Here is a 19868-nt window from a genome sequence, read left to right as displayed (position 1 = left end):
CATCTCAGAAGCTTCTGTGCTCTCTTACCAGGTTTTTCTTATCTTCTACTCATTATTTCTTTGCTCTCTTGTCCTCTTTCAGTAACATTTTATCCCAGATGACAAATGAAGGAGTATGTAACATTTTAATTTCTTAACAGTCTTAATAGAATTTTCCCAAAGTAATTTAACCTGAAGTTTAAGTTGTATAGGATAGTTGCACACGGTAGATTTCAGGGATACTGAACCCAAGTTAAATGGACTAGCATCCTTTCAAGAAAGAACACTTTAAAAAAAAAAAAAAAACTAAGACAAGGAAAGAAGCAGAACTTTGCACTAAGATTTATGGAAGAGAATTTTAGAATCAATTTATGCCTCAGAAATGGTCCTGACAGTACTTAGCTAAGTCAAATAACTTAAAATGTAGCTGAACTTAAAACGTTAAAAGAGAATTTAGAGAAATATTTTACAAAACCAACCATTCTTTCATAATACCAAAAATGATTTTTTAATTGACGTATAAATGCCTTATAATGTTGTGTTAGTTTCTGCTATACAATGATGTGATACTACAAATGCTATAATACAAACTGTGTTAGTCACTCAGTCATGTTTGATTCTTTGCGACCCCAAGGACTGTAGCACATCAGACTCCAGGCAAGAATACTGGAGTGGGTAGCCATTCCCTTCTCCAGGGAATCTTCCCAACCCAGGGATTGAACCCAGGTCTCCCACATTGCAAGCAGATTCTTTACCATCTGAGCCACCAGGGAAGCCTGCTAACATGTAAATCTTTACTTTTAAACATAGCTTTCTTAAAGCACAGTACAACTATATGTTTTAAAACAGCAAGCTCTTAGTAATATTTTAAGGACAGATGACTAGATGAATAACATCTTGATTTTTGCAAAAGTACGGTGTCAAAGATGATAACTATGGTGAGGTGCATGGTGGTATCAAAATCATATTAAAATACTCAGTATCATTTTAGTAGATAATTCTTTTCAATAGTATATTGTACATAAATAATCAAGTTATTTAGGTCCTTTCATCTGGGTTGTATTCAATCCTTCCTGCATAAGGCAATGCAAAAAAAATTGTCTTTTTATCTACTAAAAAAGTTATCTAACTTTTCAAATAGTCTCATTTAATTAAGTCCTGTCTTGAAGATTAGGGGAGGAGGTGGACCATTAGTCTCTAACCATTAGCTTTGGTAGCAAAAAACTTTAAGACCTGTTAAGTTCATACCCTCACTCTCTATTCCAAGGGAAAAAAAAAAAAAGTTTTTTTTTTTAGTTGATCAGTTCAGAAAAGGGCAGAATTAGCTGGAAAAGAGAGTCCCCAAATAATTATCACCTCTTTCAGACTAGAATGAAAAAAAATATTAAGGGAAAGCGACACACAGAGATTCTTGATGTCATTGTTTCCTTTTCATTATTTATCTGCTGACCTGAAGAGAAACAAAATTCAGAAATCTGAAGGAGAGAGAAGACAAGCAGTGGGAAGGTTTAGCCAAGCAGAAAGCTCTAAGTTATTTAAATTCTGGGGAATAACAGGACGCTGGGCTGGAGGAAGCACAAGCTGGAATCAAGACTGCCGGGAGAAATATCAATAACCTCAAATATGCAGATGACACCACCCTTATGGCAGAAAGTGAGGAAGAACTAAAGAGCCTCTTGATGAAAATTAATGAGGAGAGTGAAAAAGTTGCCTTAAAGCTCAACATTCAGAAAACGAAGATCATGGCATCCAGTCCCATCACCTCATGGCAAAGAGATGGGGAAACAGTGGGAACAGTGGCTGACTTTATTTTTCTGGGCTCCAAAATCACTGCAGATGGTGACTGTAGCCATGAAATTAAAAGACACTTACTCCTTGGAAGGAAAGTTATGACCAACCTAGACAGCATATTAAAAGCAGAGACATTTCTTTGCCAGCAAAGGTCCATCTAGTCAAGGCTATGCTTTTTCCAGTAGTCATGTATGGATGTGAGAGTTGGACTATAAAGAAGGCTGAGTGCCAAAGAATTGATGCTTTTGAACTGTGGTGTTGGAGAAGACTCTTGAGAGTCCCTTGGACTGCAAGGAGATCCAACCAGTCCATTCTAAAGGAGATCAGTCCTGGGTGTTCATTGGAGGGACTGATGTTGAAGCTGAAACTCCAATACTTTGGCCACCTGATGCAAAGAGCTGATTCATTTGAAAAGACCCTGAAGCTGGAAAAGATTGAGGGCAGGAAAAGGGGATGACAGAGGATGAGATGGATGGATGGCATCACCGACTCAATGGATGGGTTTGGGTGGACTCCGGGAGTTGGTGATGGACAGGGAGGCCTGGTGTGCTGTGGTTCATGGGGTCGCAAAGAGTCAGACACAACTGAGCGACTGAACTGAACAGGACTAGAGAACACTTCAGGCTCCTACGCAGAGTCAGCAAGATTATACCTGAAACAAAAACAGCCACTATGAAGGACAACTGTAAAGCTCAAAGCGCCAAAACATCAAATCTGCCTAAAAGAGGACTAGGAACAAGCACTTAGCCTTAAAAAGATGAAAGAGACAAAGTTGCTTGATACAAACACACATGAGCCATTGCAAAGACTGATAATAATTACGTATGTAGGATACATAATAATTAAATATGTAGGGATCTGGACATCATCTACGTATTTGTTACACCTGAGTATTTTGCCCATTATTCCTTCATTTTAGGAGAAGCATGGGACTGATGCAGGCTCATTCCTCTCAGCACCCTTGCATACATGGTGCCTTTCAAAGATCTGAAGGAATAAAGAAAACTTTGAAGAAATTTTAAAACGTAACTTAATAAAAAAGATTCTTGTTTTCACTATTGTTCTTCTTTTAATCCACAATATGATTGCTGGGACACCTGTGTCAAAAATTTCCCAGTAGAATTCATCTGATTTTTTTTTTTTTTTTGAGTCCTCATGCAGATATGTAGCAAAACTTTAAACCTCATGATGAGCTGCTGCTGCTGTCTCTAGAGTCATGTCCGACTCTGTGCGACCCCATAGACGGCAGCCCACGAGGCTCCCCCATCCCTGGGATTGTCCAGGCAAGAACACTGGAGCGGGTTGCCATTTCCTTCTCCAATGAATGAAAGTGAAAAGTGAAAGTGAAGTCACTCACTTCACTTGTGTCCGACTCTTAGTGACCCCATAGACTGTAGCCCACCAGGCTCCTCTGTCCATGGGATTTTCCAGGCAAGAGTAGCACACATAATAAATTCAGAAGGAGAAAACGTGATAGAACCATTAGAAAACCAATCTATATTTATCCATTTTGGAGGATGGAGAGTAACTGTCATTTCAATTCTTGAATTTCAGTTTCTGCTGCCTGTCATCATCACTCTTACCCAGAATCAAGAGGACTACAAATTAAAATCTTTTCTGAGCTTCTTATAATGTTTTATGGACACACAGAGAATCTAAAATGAATAAGGAATTTTGTTTTAAGCCTGTTCAGAGATACACTTAAAATCTTTAGATAATTTTCCAGATTCTAAGATTTAAGGTACAATCATTTTAGATCTAAATACATGACCGACCACTTAAACAATTTTTCACCTGCTGGAGAAGAGACAATGGCCCCACAACTTGATAAATATTTGCAAAACAGACAGCCATATAAAAAGGATTAAGAGCAAAGACAGCCAACATTTTAAAAACATAAATGCATCTATTATCCACCTTGAGAGCCCTGTACCCACCTGACAACTAAGTTCCCGAGAAACTGCCTCTGCATTTTTAACTTTTCAGCTAATATTAGATCCACCTTCACTTACTGAGATTTAATCTAATTAGTAAGGGGGAAAAGTTATTGATATTGAAGTCTACTTAGAGAACTTTAGAAGAAAAAGGAAACCGAGACAAGAAAAGACTGGCACACTGCCTCTCAAGTATGGAATGTTCAACAGCATGGTTAAGCACATCATCAGCCCTAGCTTATCACCAACTATGGTTTTGAGGTAAAAGGGTTTTATAACTACGCACGTCAAATTTACAATACACCATCACCTTAAGGAAAAAGAAGGGAGGCCATGGTGGCTCACTGAAAGCAAAGTCCAGAGAGAAAAAAATATATTATGTTCTACCATCTTACCGTATTATACATAGATTATTATAGATAAACATATCCACATCGATCTCAACCAGACATTTTGCCAAGATTTGCAAAAATGAAACAGGGAAAATACAAATGAAAATAAAGCCAAAATCAGTCTGGTTAAAAAATTTTAACCAGAAGTGCCACCTGGAGAGCATGAAATCAGTTTAAGAAGATAATTTGAAGCAGTGAAGATTTCTGAACCAAAAAAGGTATTTCACACAGATATAAAGTGTATTTTTAAAATACCAATTATTCTAACGTGGTTTGGAATCAGATGCTTTCCAACACATTTGTTCACCTTAGTGTAATTGTTATTCATTTTACCCCTTAGCCTCTGACTTTCTCTAAGACCTGCATCTTGCTAATTTCAGAATCACCAACCTGAAGATTTTTCATAGACATAACTGCTAAGATTGGGAAGAGTCTATTTTATAACTAAGGTTTTGAGTATCCCTACAGAATGAACCACAACTGGTTTACTCTGAGGAATCTTTCACTCTTTGTGTAACAAATACGTCATAGTCTTCCCTTGATTAACTGAGGGCTGCTCTGTATAGACATGTATCAATCTATCTTCTTTCATTAGCACTGTGATTTTAAAAATCTACACACTAAACAGATGGATTTGATAACATCTTGATCTAACAGTTTAAAACACTTATATTTTTAATCCCAACAATCCAGCTATATATGATTATACAGTATTGGATAGTTTTCTAAGTCTTTTCCGGTCACATTTATCTTTTTTTAAAACCAGGGATGCTAGCCTATTTAAAATAATTCTTTACTGGAAAGCAATCAAAGGAAAGGGTCATAAGTCCTCCGCAAAACATACTTCCAATGATTTTTAACCTGAGATGACTGAAAAAATGTCTTTTAATTTCTAAAGGTATAAACTACTTTTAATAGTCTTACTGTGGTATCAGTTCAGTTCAGTTGCTCAGTCGTGTCTGTGTCTTTGCGACCCCATGCACTGTAGCACACCAGGCCTCCCTGTCCATCACCAACTCCAAGAGTTTACTCAAACTCATGTCCATTGAGTCGGTGATGCCATTCTCCTCCTGCCTTAGATCCTTCCCAGCATCAGGGTCTTTTCAAATGAGTCAGCTCTTCGCATCAGGTGGCCAAAGTATTGGAGTTTTTATGACATACAAAAAGTACATATATTTAAAGTATACAATTTGATAAGTTTTGACAAATGTAATTGTCTGTGAAACCATCACCACAATCAAGGTACTAAGCATATCTATCACCCTCCATAATTTTCTTATGAGCCTTTTAATCCCTCCATTTCTCCCCTACCCTTGTCCCTGTCCCTAGCCCTCAGAAAATCATTGAAATGTTTTTTTGTCATTAAATATTAGTTTGCATTTTCTAGAACTTTATATAAATTTATTCCAGTATGGAATACTACTCTACATACCCCATTTTGTCTGACTTTTCTCACTCCACATAATTATTATTTCAAAATTTATCCATGTTGTGGCATGTATCAATGGTTCATTCTTTTTTATTGCTAAATACCATTTCATTGTATGGATATACATAGTTTATTTATCTATTCACCAACTGATCAATCTGGGTTGTTTTCAGTTTTGTCCTATTACAAAAAATTCTGCTGTAAAAATTTATGTACAGGATTTTGTATAAACACAAGTTTTCATTTGTTCTAAGAGTAGAACAGCTTAGGAGATTAGTTTGCATTTACCTTAAGAGACTGCCACACTGTTTTCCGAACTGGCTGTATTATTGTACATCTATATTGACACTGAACGAGAATCCTAGTTTTTCTACATCTTTATCAATACTTGATAAAGTTAGGCTTTTAAATTGTAAACATTTTAATATGTGTGTGGTGATTTTAATTTCTATTTCCCTAATGACATAACATTAAGCATCTTTGCATGTGTGTATTTACATTCTTTTTATTTTCTTTGATGAAGTATATATTTAAATTTGTTGCCCATTTTTAAGAGTTTGTCTCTTTTATTATTAAACTCTCAGTATTCTCTATATATTCTGGATTGAAGTTATTTATCAGATATATCATTTCCAAATAATGTTCACCTAATCTTGGCCTGTATATTCACTAATAGCATCTTTCATAAAGCAGAAGTCTAAGTAATATGAAATCCAACATACCAATTTTCTTTTTATGGATTATGCTTTTGGTTTCTTACCTAAGAAATCTTTGTCGGATCCAAGGTGATAAACATTTTCTCCTATGTTTTCTTCTAGAAGTTTTATAGGTTTAGGTCACATATTGAGGTCTAGGATGCATTTGATTTAAATCTCTTGTACACGGTATAAGGTTCACGGGGCTTCCCTGGTGGTTGAGACAGTAAAGAATGTGCCTGCAATGCAGAAGACCTGGGTTTGATCCCTGGGTTGGGAAGATTCCCCTGGAGCTATAAATGTCATGTGTCATTATTTTTGTCTATTTGCTATAAAATGGATTTAAATCAGAAAACACATTATCCATGGTCATGCATGTAAAAATTTTATGTGTATTTCCAAAGAGCATACTTTCTGTATGAGAGTAAAAACTATATAATTTTCAATGAGATCAAATTTGTTAATTGTCTATTTAAATGCTTTAGTACATACACTTAGTACATGTACTTGGTCTTCTGAATAAAGCATGGCTAAATTCCTCTACTAATTACAGATCTGTTGACTTTTTCTTATATTTTTCCTAGTTTTAGCTTTATAGAATTATGCAGTTAAATATATTAAGGTCAATGCTCAGTTATTTTAGTATATCAATATAAAATATCTCATTTATTCTCATTTACGTTCTTTGCTTTAAATTTCATTTCATCTGATACTAAGATTGTTCCTAGTACTTTCTTTTCAATGGCCTATTTTTAGGGTGTCTTTTCTATCCTTTTATTTTTACCTTACTGCATCTTTTTTTTTTTTACTGCATCTTTTTGTTATAGAATTATCTCTCATCATCAGATAGAGCTGAATATTTTATGATCAGTGTTTTATATCACCCACATTATAAAAGGAGAATTAAACCTATTTAATAGTTATTGCAAATACTAATGTATATATGCTGCTGCTGCTGCTAAGTTGCTTCAGTCATGTCTGACTCTGTGCGACCCCATAGATGGCAGCCCACCAGGCTCTGCTGTCCCTGGGATTTTCCAGGCAGGAGTACTAAAGTGGGTTGTCATTGCCTTCTCCCATGTATATATAGATGTTTTCTATTTATCACAACCTTTTGTTCATTATTTTGGGTTTCCCCCACCATTCATGCGTTTTGTTCAATTTATCAAATCTTCTTTGCTTTCTATCCTTGGAGTGAATTTATTTCTTAAACTAAAAAAAAAAATTCTCATAAAAAAATTCACACAATATTCAAAAGCAAAAACCTATTTGAACACAGTAAACTCTAACTCCCTTCTGTAAGATAACTTACGTTAGCTGAATATGTAACCTTTCAGATTATTTTTTAAGTACTTTTGTATATATCATTCTACTTTTATTGTTACAGTGTTTATCCTTAATTTTAAATCCTGAATTTAAACTTCATCAACTCAGTGGATGTGAATGTGAGCAAACTCTGGGAGACAGTGATGGACAAGGAAGCCTGGCATGCTGCAGTCCACAGGGCCACAGAGTTGGATAAGACTAAGCGACTGAAAAACGGTATTTAAACTTTGGTTTTTCTTTGGTTTATTATAATCTTACTCTAAATATGTAAAGAATACACTCTAATGGTTTTTCCTCTTTACTGGATGGCAGATGACTGCCATCTCCCATGCTGAAATGAGAAATAATGCTATTTTTTTGTGATGATGTGTGTTTCTATGATGACAACAGTTTCTCCTTCTTTATGCTACATCAAGGTATGGGCACTCAGAGGGCTCACTAAATTGCAGTACTGTTTTTCATAGTAGAGGCTTTTTAAAAAAATTATTTCTTTGATTATTTTATTCTCTCCAGCTTCTCTTTACTTTCCTTTTAGAGCTCTTCATACAGAGATGTTGGAATTTCTGTAGCTAAGCCCTTTGTCTCTTAAATTTTCCTTCATACTTACAAAGTATTCCTTTTAGAAGGCATTCTGATGACATTTCCTTGCTCAATCCTTAGTTTCACTAATTAATATCTTAGTTACAAATTGACATTTTAATTTTGAATTTTTAAGTCAAACTTTAATCTCCCAAGTTCTACGTTACATTCTTTCTCAGGAATACAAAACCTTTCTCCATCTTGCTAATATCTTCTTCTGATCATTCCATTACCTGTAGGTCCTTGGGCATCTTTTCTTCTGACTTTTGAGTGGGTGTCTTTCTTTCATGGTGTTGATTTCCCTCATTTGTGGTGTGTCATGATTATATGCTTATTCTTTGCCTGAAAATCTGTTTGCCAGCTCTTCTGTTTACCACTGCCTGTTTCTAGTGATTAACAGGGGACAAACGGCTTGTCTCCCTTGTGTGTGGGCTTTCTAACCCACCTGGCAGTCAGTGCATTACTTGGGCACTGCTCCGCCGCACTGAGTCTAGCACCCACACTCAAGGATTTAGTTTGTGGGTAAACACAGCTGCCATCCACTATCTAACACAAAAAGAAAAGAAAAATAAAGGCAGAGCTCCAAATGTCAAGTCCCAATTAACAACTCTGATAAGCTCTCTGATTAATAATCCTGATGAATTCCCCTTCTATTTCATATTTCCATTGTCTGTACCTCAAGCTTTGTCTTGCTCTCCTTTTCTATTGCAGATTTAAATCTATCTTTGCTATAGATTTAATTTATTATTATGTGTTTGTTTTCTAATATTTTTGTCATTTCATGAGATTTTGGCAAGGGAGGGAGAATAGACACAACAACAAAAAAAATCAACCTTTAATTTTCAATCATAAAAGCCCCCATAACTGTATTAAAATAATTAATATGATAAAAGTTTCACATTATTACCTCTCACAAGAATGCCATGAATATCAGCAAATTTCAAGACTAAAATGATCAAGCATTTTCAATAGAGTCTTTAGACAATACTTCGGATCTTAAAAAGTTAAAAGAAACAAATCTGTGACACCTCAAAAGCAAATCTAACCAGTTCAATTTCATTTGGCTCTGGCATATATCAGAGAATCAATCCAGCCTGATAAGTGATGAATAGCTACAAACATATTACCTCTTCAACAACTGTCAAGTTGACATTCCAATTGTAGGAATCTAGTAAAGCTATTTAGTTTTTCTGAGAACTTTCATAATTGCTATAGCCAACATCTCTCTCTCTCTCATCAAAATATCCAAAGAAATGGGCTCAGAGGAGAGAGCATGTATGTGTGTATATGGCAGGGAAGAAATTGTATCCTCAGGGCCCAGAATGTAGTTAATATTCATTAACAGTTCACTGAAATGAATTCAACAACAACAACAACAAAACATTTTGCCTCTGAAGGATCTAACTTTACTCTAGCATCTTGGGGCATAATTGGGCACATTTCCCTTCAGCTTATAACTATGGATATATTTTATACTACATACAACAAACCCTTAAGATTACTGTTGTTCTTTTCAGTTCCTCAAAAATTTATAGTCTGGTATGGCAAATACCAGTATTGAGTACAAGATGCAAGTAGGCTCATATAGAAAGGACAAAGAAGACAGAGGGAAAAACAGTCTAGGAACAGATGGGACAAAAGTCAGAGACGACAGTAGGCTTGGTTTATGCTGGGACAAGACTGAACCAGTCCCACTGTTAGCTCCTTGACTTTCATTTCATCTGTTCCTTTCCCTAGACTGTCTTTCTGTTATGTCTTGTCCTTTCTGTACAACCACATGGCATGTTGTGCTGTTATAATACTTCTCACGCATGCATGCATCCTAAGTCGCTTCAGTTGTGTCCCACTCTTTGCAACCCTTTGGACTATAGCCCACCAGGCTTCTCTGGCCATAGGATTCTCCAAGTAAGAATACTGGAGTGGGTTACCATGCCCTCCTCCAGGGGATCTTCTCGACCCACGGATTGAAACTATATCTCTTATGTCTCCTGCATTGGCAGGTGGGTTCTTTACTGCTAGTGACATCTGGGAAGCCCAGCACTTCTCATAACAGACCATAATGCTTCCCAAAGTCAAGACCACAGTGACAGCACCTTTGTTAAGTTACTGTTAGTTATTTTGTGGACGTTTGGTCTGCCTCACACTACTTTTTTCATACAAAAAGAAAACTTTGAGATTTATTAAAATGCCTACTGTACAAAAAATAATAATAATTGACAAAGTCAGGGATAAAGGAAAGTAAAGGAAATAATCCAGTTAGAGACTGGCTCTATGGTTCTCAGAGACTGAGGCAAAGTAAATACTGTAAGTTTTTATATAAAAAATAAACTAGTTACGTTATACCAAAAAACAGAACATTTATAAGTATCTCCGGCTGCTAGAAAAGAAAGTGGTGTTGGAAAAGTTAAATGCCTTGCCCAAGGTCCCCTGGCTTCTTTCGTTAGAGGAAAATACTGGTCTCTTGACTTCAGTGTTATTGCTGCAATATCACACTGAAACCAAATACACAGTGAAAATTAGTTGCTATTATGGCAACCCCTGGGAGAAACAGAGATACCTATTCCCCTGTGAGGGATAAGAAATTAAGCTAAGAACCCAACACAATGTTCTGTGAGGAAGCTGGGTAGAGTGAGAAGATATGAAATGACCTGATCACCCTTAAAGAGGAAACAGTGGTGAGGCAGCAACCTCAGAGGCACATAAGATCCCTACTGCCAGAGGGAGTGGGAGGTTTAAAAGGCTGGGAATCCAGTTTCTAGAACATTCTATATATACACAGAGTCTTAGAAGAAGCAAATCGTTAAGTACTATACTAAACTATGACTGAGAAGACAGATTTTAAAAAACTTCCTAGGGCACAGGTCCAGAAGAAAACAAAAATTAAGGTCAAGTCTACATCAGCCAGTAACAGACTTCTGGGCCCTTAGATTCATTTATTTGGCTCTCCTGACTGTTTGGCTCAGTTTTCCCTTAGCAAGTGTAAAAAATGCTTGAACACCACCACCCTGGGATCCTGTTCAACCAATTCAGATAGCTGTGGCCTTTTAACTCACATCCAAGTGACTTGGCGTTGTACCAATATCATTTCCCCTAGTAGAGCCTAAGCGAGAGAGTACACAGCTCAGAGAGCCAGGAGTTAACTGGCTGTTCCCATTCCAGAAAGGTCTGGTTCTTTTCCTAGATAAGGAAACAATACTATATCAAGATGTTTCTATCATTCAATATTACATATCACACTGGATCCACAACTATAAAAAGAGAATTAGTGGCAATACCACTGTCTATTCTTAAAGCATCTCTCTTGAGGCGCTTTAGGCAACTGAACTTTACTTTTCCAGCCCAATCCCTTGGGAAATAAATAGTGATGATTTATTAAAACTTACATCTTACAGATAAGAAAGACCAACAAAAAGAAGTTGAAATGCAGAAGGGGACAGAGTGTCTTGAGGCTACACTCTACTTGTTGAATCACACTTCTTCCTTATACAAAAGATACAGAACATGCACATTGACTCATATGGAGCTGACTGTCACTTACTTCACAGCACAGTGCTAAGGGACTCTGTGGACCTGGCCATATTTGGGCCCCCACTCTGAGCAGCCATGTTCCTTTGCCAGGGTCATGGTTTCCTGCCTTTTCTCCCATGAAACCTATTTTTGAAGATGTCTAACACAGTTTTTGAATGGCAAGTTGTTTCCTCCTATACCAGCAAAAATCTAGGCAATTCCAATCATCCTTTACAACAATGTGGCCATAATAACCTCTTCAAGTTAGTCTGCCTATAATCAGTCTTTTTAAAAAATATACAACCAATTTATTGGTTTATATTGCCTCGATTCCTCCTGTCTTTATAGAATAGCATGACCCTCAGAGCCAGGGGGTACATTAAATTTATACTTATTGAGTTGCATTATTTTTTAGTAGGAAGGAGGCAGTAATGGCCATATAGAGGGAATAATCATAATATACAAAGAACAGTGAGAACGCATCAGATAAAATTAAAGAGTGATTACCCCCTCCAAAGTAAGTTTTCGTAAAAGATTCTGAAGGAAGACAGCTTTATTTTGGTGAAAGACATCGAACGGCCTGGGTACAAAAAGCAGAGATTGTAAGAAGCAGGCAGTAGTGCCCCCTGGGTTGCCTGTTAAGAAGTCTGCCTTGTACAGTTTCTGGAGAACTTTAGAAATGCAAATAACCTGGACAGATTAACAGCACCCCAAGATAACTAGCAGGATACAAAGAAACAGCACCTTTCACTATGAGGAGGCGTATTCCTTCAGGCAAACAAAGAAACAGGACAGAGTCAACATCTGTTTCATATAACAGCTTGGCTGCTGAAAGAAGCAAACTTTAAAAAATGGCTTAGCTGACAACCCTCAAAAACCATTCAGTCACTATTGCACGGGCTGAAGTAAATGGGTAGATAAACACAACTTGCACTTTCCATACTACCCTCACCGCCTTCCTCTAAAGAAAAGAAAATGCAGACAAAAGCCTCGTATCTTCCCTTTTGATTGGCAACTAACAGCAATGAATCCTGAAGTGTGAAAGATAGCCAACTGATTTTTAGCTTTGCCCTGCCTTCCTCAAAGTCAACTGGGAAGATAAGACAGCCAAAGAGTATATTGGGTGGGGACCGTGGCCAAGATAGGGGGATGGGGAAACAATTCAGACATAACTCATTAGAATATTAAAGGGAAGAAAACAAGTCATTCGGCAAAACCAACCATTTTTTGGTTGGTTCCAGAATTCAGTTCAAGAAAGAAAAAGCAATATTATGATGTCTGGAACCTTATCAATAAGTGGTAACAAACCAAATGTGTTAAGAGATGAAATTTTCCTCTCTGGATTCTATCAATTTGTGAACAAAATTTCAGAATCAAGAGAAAGCAATCTAAGAAGGTATAAAAAACTATTCATAGATTTAAGAACTGGACATTTCTAAGATGAAAAATTATCAGTGCTGTGATGTCACTGCAGTGACCACTGCGTCCAACTCACTTAAACGCCAGATGCTTTGCTTACCTTAGTAATGTGGTTATAATAGATAAGTCAAACAGAATGAAATCAACTGAGAGGCACTAAGACAGACAAGACATTTTTCTGGTGGAATCTGAAAACAGAAAAAAAGGTGATTAGGTGGAAAAGGACAAAAACATTTACTACCAACACACGTGCAGTGGCAAAAAATATGCTGGGCAGATAACCAAGAGCCCAATGAGGTCCCTTTCAGTGACTTTCAGGCAGAACACCATGCAGGAAAAGATCACTTTGTCGATGCGGGAGAGAGCGATGACCACAAAGGAAAAAGCAATCATATGTGATTTGTTTTATATTCAGAGAACTTGGGATGAAAAAGGCATTATTTAAAGGTGCTTTTGTGGGGTGTGAGGGAGTGAGGGTATAACTATAATAACAGTAAATCTTTCAGAAATGTTAGGGCCAGACAGTCTCTTAAGTACTCAACCTACATTAACTAATTTGGTCCTCACAAGGATTACATGATACAGGGACTATTAGTACTACAATTTACAGATAAGGAAACAAAGATACAGGAAAGCAGACTTATCTGGAACCATAGAGAATGGCTGAGCTTAGAAACAAGTCACCAGGAGGAAGGAAAATCCTTCAAAAGATTAATCTTTCTGTCTATCCAGGATCCTGCTTGGTGTCTTACACAACACCGAGAAAAATAAAAATAATAGAGCAAGACAAGCAGAGTAATTAATTAAAACTAAAGGAGAAAGGATTTAGATTAGTTTAAAAAAGACTTTCCAAATTAAAAAATATGCAGGAAAAAAAAGTTCACTGAGAGATACTACAGAATGACCTCCATAGGGATCAGACCTGGATAGTGTTAAAAAAACGAATCCCTTCAAGTATGGAAGGGATTAACCCAGAACTTTGTTTTAGGCCTATCAGAAATATTTGACTGTAATTCAAGAAGAGAAGTTTAGTTCACGTTAAGAGTCTCCCCTTGTGTTGATTAGTCAATCTATGCAGGGACTATGCTTGTGTTGACACTATCAGTTCAGTTCAATTCAGTCGCTCAGTCGAGTCCGACTCTTTGCGACCCCATGAACTGCAGCACGCCAGGCCTCCCTGTCCATCACCAACTCCCGGAGTCCACCCAAACCCATGTCCATTGAGTCAGTGATGTCATCCAACCATCTCATCCTCTGTCGTCCCCTTCTCCTCCTGCCCTCAATCTTTCCCAGCATCAGGGTCTTTTCAAATGAGTTGGCTCTCCGCATCAGGTGGCCAAAGTATTGGAGTTTCAGCTTCAACATCAGTCCCTCCGATGAACACCCAGGACTAATCTCCTTTAGGAGTCCTGACTGCTTCAGAAGGCAGTCTTGAAGAAACCAGAAGAGGAAAGCATGACTACAGCACTAGAGTCACAATTAAAATGGAGGAAGAGTTGACTTAACCTCTAAATAACGAGAGTAAGACAGAAAATGAATACTAAAAGCAGCTGCAATGATTAGGGATAACATCCTACAGTTTTGAGCAGAGTGTTCATGTGTAATCAATACAGTGTTAATGAAAATAATACCAACATGTGAAAGCTTTAAATTGTTCATATAATAGTGGTAAGAACAGCAGCGGACAATACCTGGGAGCACTTCTCTTGTGCCAGGCACTGGGTAACATGCTTCATGTACAGGGTACCGTGGTTAAGCACAAGGGCTCAGATCGACTCCCAGAAATCCTTCTCCAAATAACTTTGAACAAACCACTTGCCCTGTGTCTAGGTGTCCTGCGTCTCACTATCTGTCAGATAATAACAGCATCTACTCTCTAGGCATGAAGTTGCAAAGATTAAGTGAGAATGTGTGCGGAGAGAAAATAGAAGAAATTGTAGAGTTCTAGAATAATCAGTACAGCCTGATGAGTGGGACAGGTAAGATGAGGAGAACAGGTCATTCTCAACATAGTGTAAACAGGACTCACCCATCATACCACCAGGCTGGATCGTCTCTTTGTGTCATCCTTTATATTTACTTCCCTCTTAATTTCGTTACTTTCCAAATTAATTTCAAATATTGGTTTTCACAAATGTCTTTATCACTGAACCACAGGTCTCTTTAAATATCATTTATCCCCAGTCCCTAGAATCATGCTTGACACACAAATAACTGTGCTAGAACGACTGCATGAACAGCAGGAAAAGATCACTTGAGAAAATTGCTATGAATGAAATTTATAGGAATTTTTAGGTGCAAGATATAAGAAATATCCTCATAAAAGAGAAAATTGATAACAGCATAGAATTCTCTCTGATATAAATTAGGTAGTACACACACACACACACACACACACACACCAGTGTGTTTGTGAACATAAGGTTTGCTATTTATAGTAAGATCTACCAAAAGTGACTTTCATTTAACTCCATTAGTCATTGTTATTTCATTCTAAACCATTTCTTACTAGATAAGGAACACAAGTTCACGCTTCTTCCTATTTTGAAGAAGTAAAAAAAGTAAGAGAGGTTAGGAGCAAGTGATTGAAAACCTTGGAACCATGCGAAAAGGGTAGAAGAGGGAATTAGAAGGGAGAAACGGGCTGGGCCAATCTCCTGAATTAACCCTAGGAGAAGCAGCAGAGCATTCCAAACTTCAGCACAGTGCGGGCTTTTAGTATCTGCCTACCTTTACACCTAGCTTCTTGAATTTCTTCCTTGATTTCAGAATCTTCGCCTGGATTGACAACCTGGTTGAATTCTGATTAACCTGTCTTCTGAGTAAACTCTCTACTGGTAAATAACATTGATTTTAAAATTCTCAACTCTTTCCTCTTGAACTTAGAAATTCTTGGGTCAAGCAACTTCCTCTCAAACAATTTAATTTTAGGAGGTCATAACTTTCCCTAAAGGCCTCGTATCTTATATTGGGATGAGCCTCTTGGGGTGTAAGATTTACTTAAATTCTATGAAAACTATACTCTCTATGTATGTTAGTCTGCTTTTCATGCATTCTTGGCTGTTCTAGGGCCCAGTCCTACCCCAGGTAGAGGAGGTGCTCAAAAAAAAATTTGTTGAGTAAAGGAATTAGTGAGTGAAAAGTCAAGCCCTGAACTTCCTCCACTGCTTGCTTCTGAGCACACAACAGAGGATACACAAATAGATTCTATGCAGAAAATCGCCTCCTTGAGAGCCTCTCACCTGAAAACAGCTATTAAATTTTCAGGGATAGAAGAATCTGTGCTTAAGTGAGTAATCTGCTCTTCAACACCACCTGCCAAGCACCACACATCACTAGCCTGAAACTGATGTATGGATCCCAACCCTGAAGCTCTGTCATGTACCTACATCTCTCCATTTCATCATGCAAGAGGCACAGCTAGAGTATTTCCACCAAACTCTATAGTATCCTCTCCACTGTAATTTCCATTTCAGTAATTTCCAGGGCATACACAGTTCAAATGACAACCTACTCCAGTATTCTTGCTTGGAGAATCCCAGAGACGGGGGAGCCTGGTGGGCTGCCGTCTATGGGGTCGCACACGACTGACGCAACTTAGCAGCAGCAGCAGCACACCGTTCTTCCAACAAAATTAAACTCTGCTTGGGAACAGATGGATTCCCGCCTTATACACCCCTTTCCTCTAACTTGATCTTTTGAGTTGTACTGAGTTTCAATGGCACAGTTAAGATTATAATAAATTCTGCACTTTTAAAAAATTGTTAAGATGCATTTTTATATCATCAAAGTAAACATCAATAATAAACATCAATAGTTTCTTACATCTGGAGGGTATTTAATAAAAATTTTGCATCTAGCCTAGTAATAATAATATTATTAAGTATCAGTAATATTTAAAAATAATAGAATTCTCAAACCATTCAATTTGATTCCATGGATGTTTATACTATGTTCTCTGAAGCCACTAAGTAATATTAAAATATTTAATAAAGTCTTAAAATTTTTGCACAGAAAATTTTTCTATTATAAAAACATTCATGTTTATCATTTTTTCAGTCAAAATGACAAAACCAATGTCAAAGAAAAACCAGAATTTATCAACCATAGTTTAAATATTAATACTATAAAAGTCAAAGTGGCTATAAAACAGACTGACAGAAGTAAACCTGGAAAGATCAGCCAATACATCATTATATAAAAATAAGAAGGCATAAAAATACTATTAGGAATGCATAGGTCTGGGTTTTAATTTCATCAATCTAATAAAAGGTCACAGAATGAGCATTAAAAAAAAAAAACAAAAACAGACTAAGGTCAATATCACAAAGTGGTTAAAGAGATGGAAGAGAACTCTCTTCTAAGTCATTAAACTCACCCATACCATACTGAACTCCAGAGGACTTATCATGTTCCTATGCCATTAGAGAACGTAGCAGGTTCATTGAATTGACTGATTTCTTTGTTAACCTACTTACATGGGTTAAGACCCTGACTGACACAAAATACAATCAAAAAAATCCCAGACAGAGAGTGCAATGAAAGACTGAGTGATGTATAGTTTGGGGTAAAGCCTATCCAATAAATGTGCTTGACCAACAAAGAACCTATTGGCAAAGATTTATTATCAGAACAAACACATTCTAAAAAGATCTAATACAATAAAACCTGCAATATGAATACAAACTACTCTAAAATACAGTTCTTTGCCTAATGTATAGCTTTTTTCCATGATTATACTAAAACTCTCTTCATTTTTTCACTTCAAGAATAAATTTAATAAGAGAAGCAAAACCAATGAGTATAGAGTATAAAATGGCACTGGTAGCGTAGCGCTACATAAACAAACATACATTTATGTCAATTAGAACTCTTCAACCACCTTTAATATATATAAAGAAAAAATATTTCTAGGAAACGTATTACCAAGAAAAAGGGTAAAAATAAGTCACCTTCTAGAATAAAACATCATCAACATGTTTTAATTATATGCAATGCATTAATATGAACTTAGTAGAAGTTAGAGTCAGACATAGAAAAAATATATGATATACCTCCAAGTTCTTTTACATTCAAGATGGCATTCTGGAATGGCACTGCTTTTATACTAAAACCTACAATTAGAAAACAATAAACAAAGAATTAGCAACTTAACTTTTAAAAATGTATAGGATTCTCAAATTCTCTTTTTGGCAGATGAAGAACTATTTTTCATAGCTCATATTTACACCAGAAACACATAATTTTCAAGATAAATTATAATCTAGTATTATCTTCTATCATTTTGCAAAATATAGCTGTATGCTACAGCAAAATATAACTCTTTTCTTCCAAATCCTGCCTCATTCCTTCATACATAATGGGTCTTTGTAAATTTTACCAGTTGTGAGAAAGACACTTGAAAGTATAGAGAAACTCCAAAGAAGATATTCAACCATAATCTTTACATCTAATTCCTAAAGTTAATCTTCCCTCACATATAACTTAGCAACCCTAAAGTATCTAAATTATAACCATCTTATATTGGAATTACATATTTAACCCACTCTAGTACTCTTGCCTGGAAAATCCCATGGACGGAGGAGCCTGGTAGGCTCCAGTCCATGGGGTCGCTAAGAGTCAGGCATGACTGAGCGACTTCACTTTCACTTTTCACTTTCATGCATTGGAGAAGGAAATGGCAACCCACTCCAGTGTTCTTGCCTGGAGAATCCCAGGGACGGGGGAGCCTGGTGGGCTGCTGTCTATGGGGTCGCACAGAGTCGGACACGACTGAAGCGACTTAGCAGCAGTAGCACTATGTTAGTATTTTCTCTCGAGGACATGGTTAAACTCATACATAAATTTTTGTTAGATGTACAATCATAATTACCCATTTATGCATTTTATAATGCATTTAATAAATGACTTTTATTATCAAAGTATATTCTGCATATAGTGCTATGATTAATTCTGTATTTAGACTTAATTATCATAATCTAAGACAATCAATTCAGGTGTAAGGTGAATGTACATTTACCTATACACACACACACACAAATACATATACTGAATATTTCTGAAATGATCCATAAGAAACTGGAACATATAATGGGAAAGAACTAGGTATAAATCTTAAATAGGAGCGATTCTTCAGTTTCATTTAAATGTTTTGCACATACAGGTACTTCTTTTTCAATTAAAAGCTCTACTACTTTTTTTTTAAATTTTTTAAATAATTTAAAAAATATTTTAAAAATATTTTTAATTGGAGGATAATTGACTTACAATGTTGTGTTGGTTTCTGCCATATATCAACATGAATCAGCACAAGTATACACATGTCCCTCCCAACTCTTGAACCTCCCTGCCACCTCCCACCCCACCCCACTACTCAAGGTTGTCACAGGGCACCAGGTTTGAGCTCCCTGCATCATACAGCAAATGCCCACTGGCTATCTATTTTACATATGGTAATGTATATGTTTCAATGCTACTCCTTCAATTCGTCTCACCTTCTCCTTCCCCGACCCTGTCCACCATTCTGTTTTTTATGTCTGCATCTCCATTACTGTCTTGCAAATAGGTTCATCAGTACCAGGTTTCTAGATTCCACATACATGCATTAATATATGATATTTGTCTTTCTTTTTCTGACTTCACTCTGTATACTAGGTTTTAGGTTCATTCACTCCATTAGAACTGACTTAAATGTACTCCTTTTCATGGCAGAGTAATATTCCATTACATGTATGTACCACAGAAATAGCTTCCTTATCCATTCATCTGCCAATGGACATCCAGGCTACTTCCATGTCCTAGCTATTGTAAACAGTGC

The 19868-nt window shown here is 36.7% G+C and overlaps 1 protein-coding gene across 1 annotated transcript in view; it reads right to left on the bottom strand.

Annotated features, from left to right (window-relative positions):
• ARL15 (ARF like GTPase 15) overlaps positions 1–19868 on the bottom strand; it is a 461597-nt gene that overhangs the window by 258352 nt on the left and 183377 nt on the right. Inside the window, exon 3 of the mRNA XM_070774953.1 lies at positions 18106–18165. Coding sequence (XP_070631054.1) covers positions 18106–18165 — 60 coding nt within the window. The remainder of the gene's footprint in view (positions 1–18105; positions 18166–19868) is intronic.

Source organism: Bos indicus, chromosome 20 (genome assembly GCF_029378745.1).
Source record: "Bos indicus isolate NIAB-ARS_2022 breed Sahiwal x Tharparkar chromosome 20, NIAB-ARS_B.indTharparkar_mat_pri_1.0, whole genome shotgun sequence".
Classification (NCBI taxonomy): Eukaryota; Metazoa; Chordata; class Mammalia; order Artiodactyla; family Bovidae; genus Bos; species Bos indicus.
Note: the sequence above shows the minus strand (reverse complement) of the source record. Positions and strands in the feature narration are given on the sequence as shown.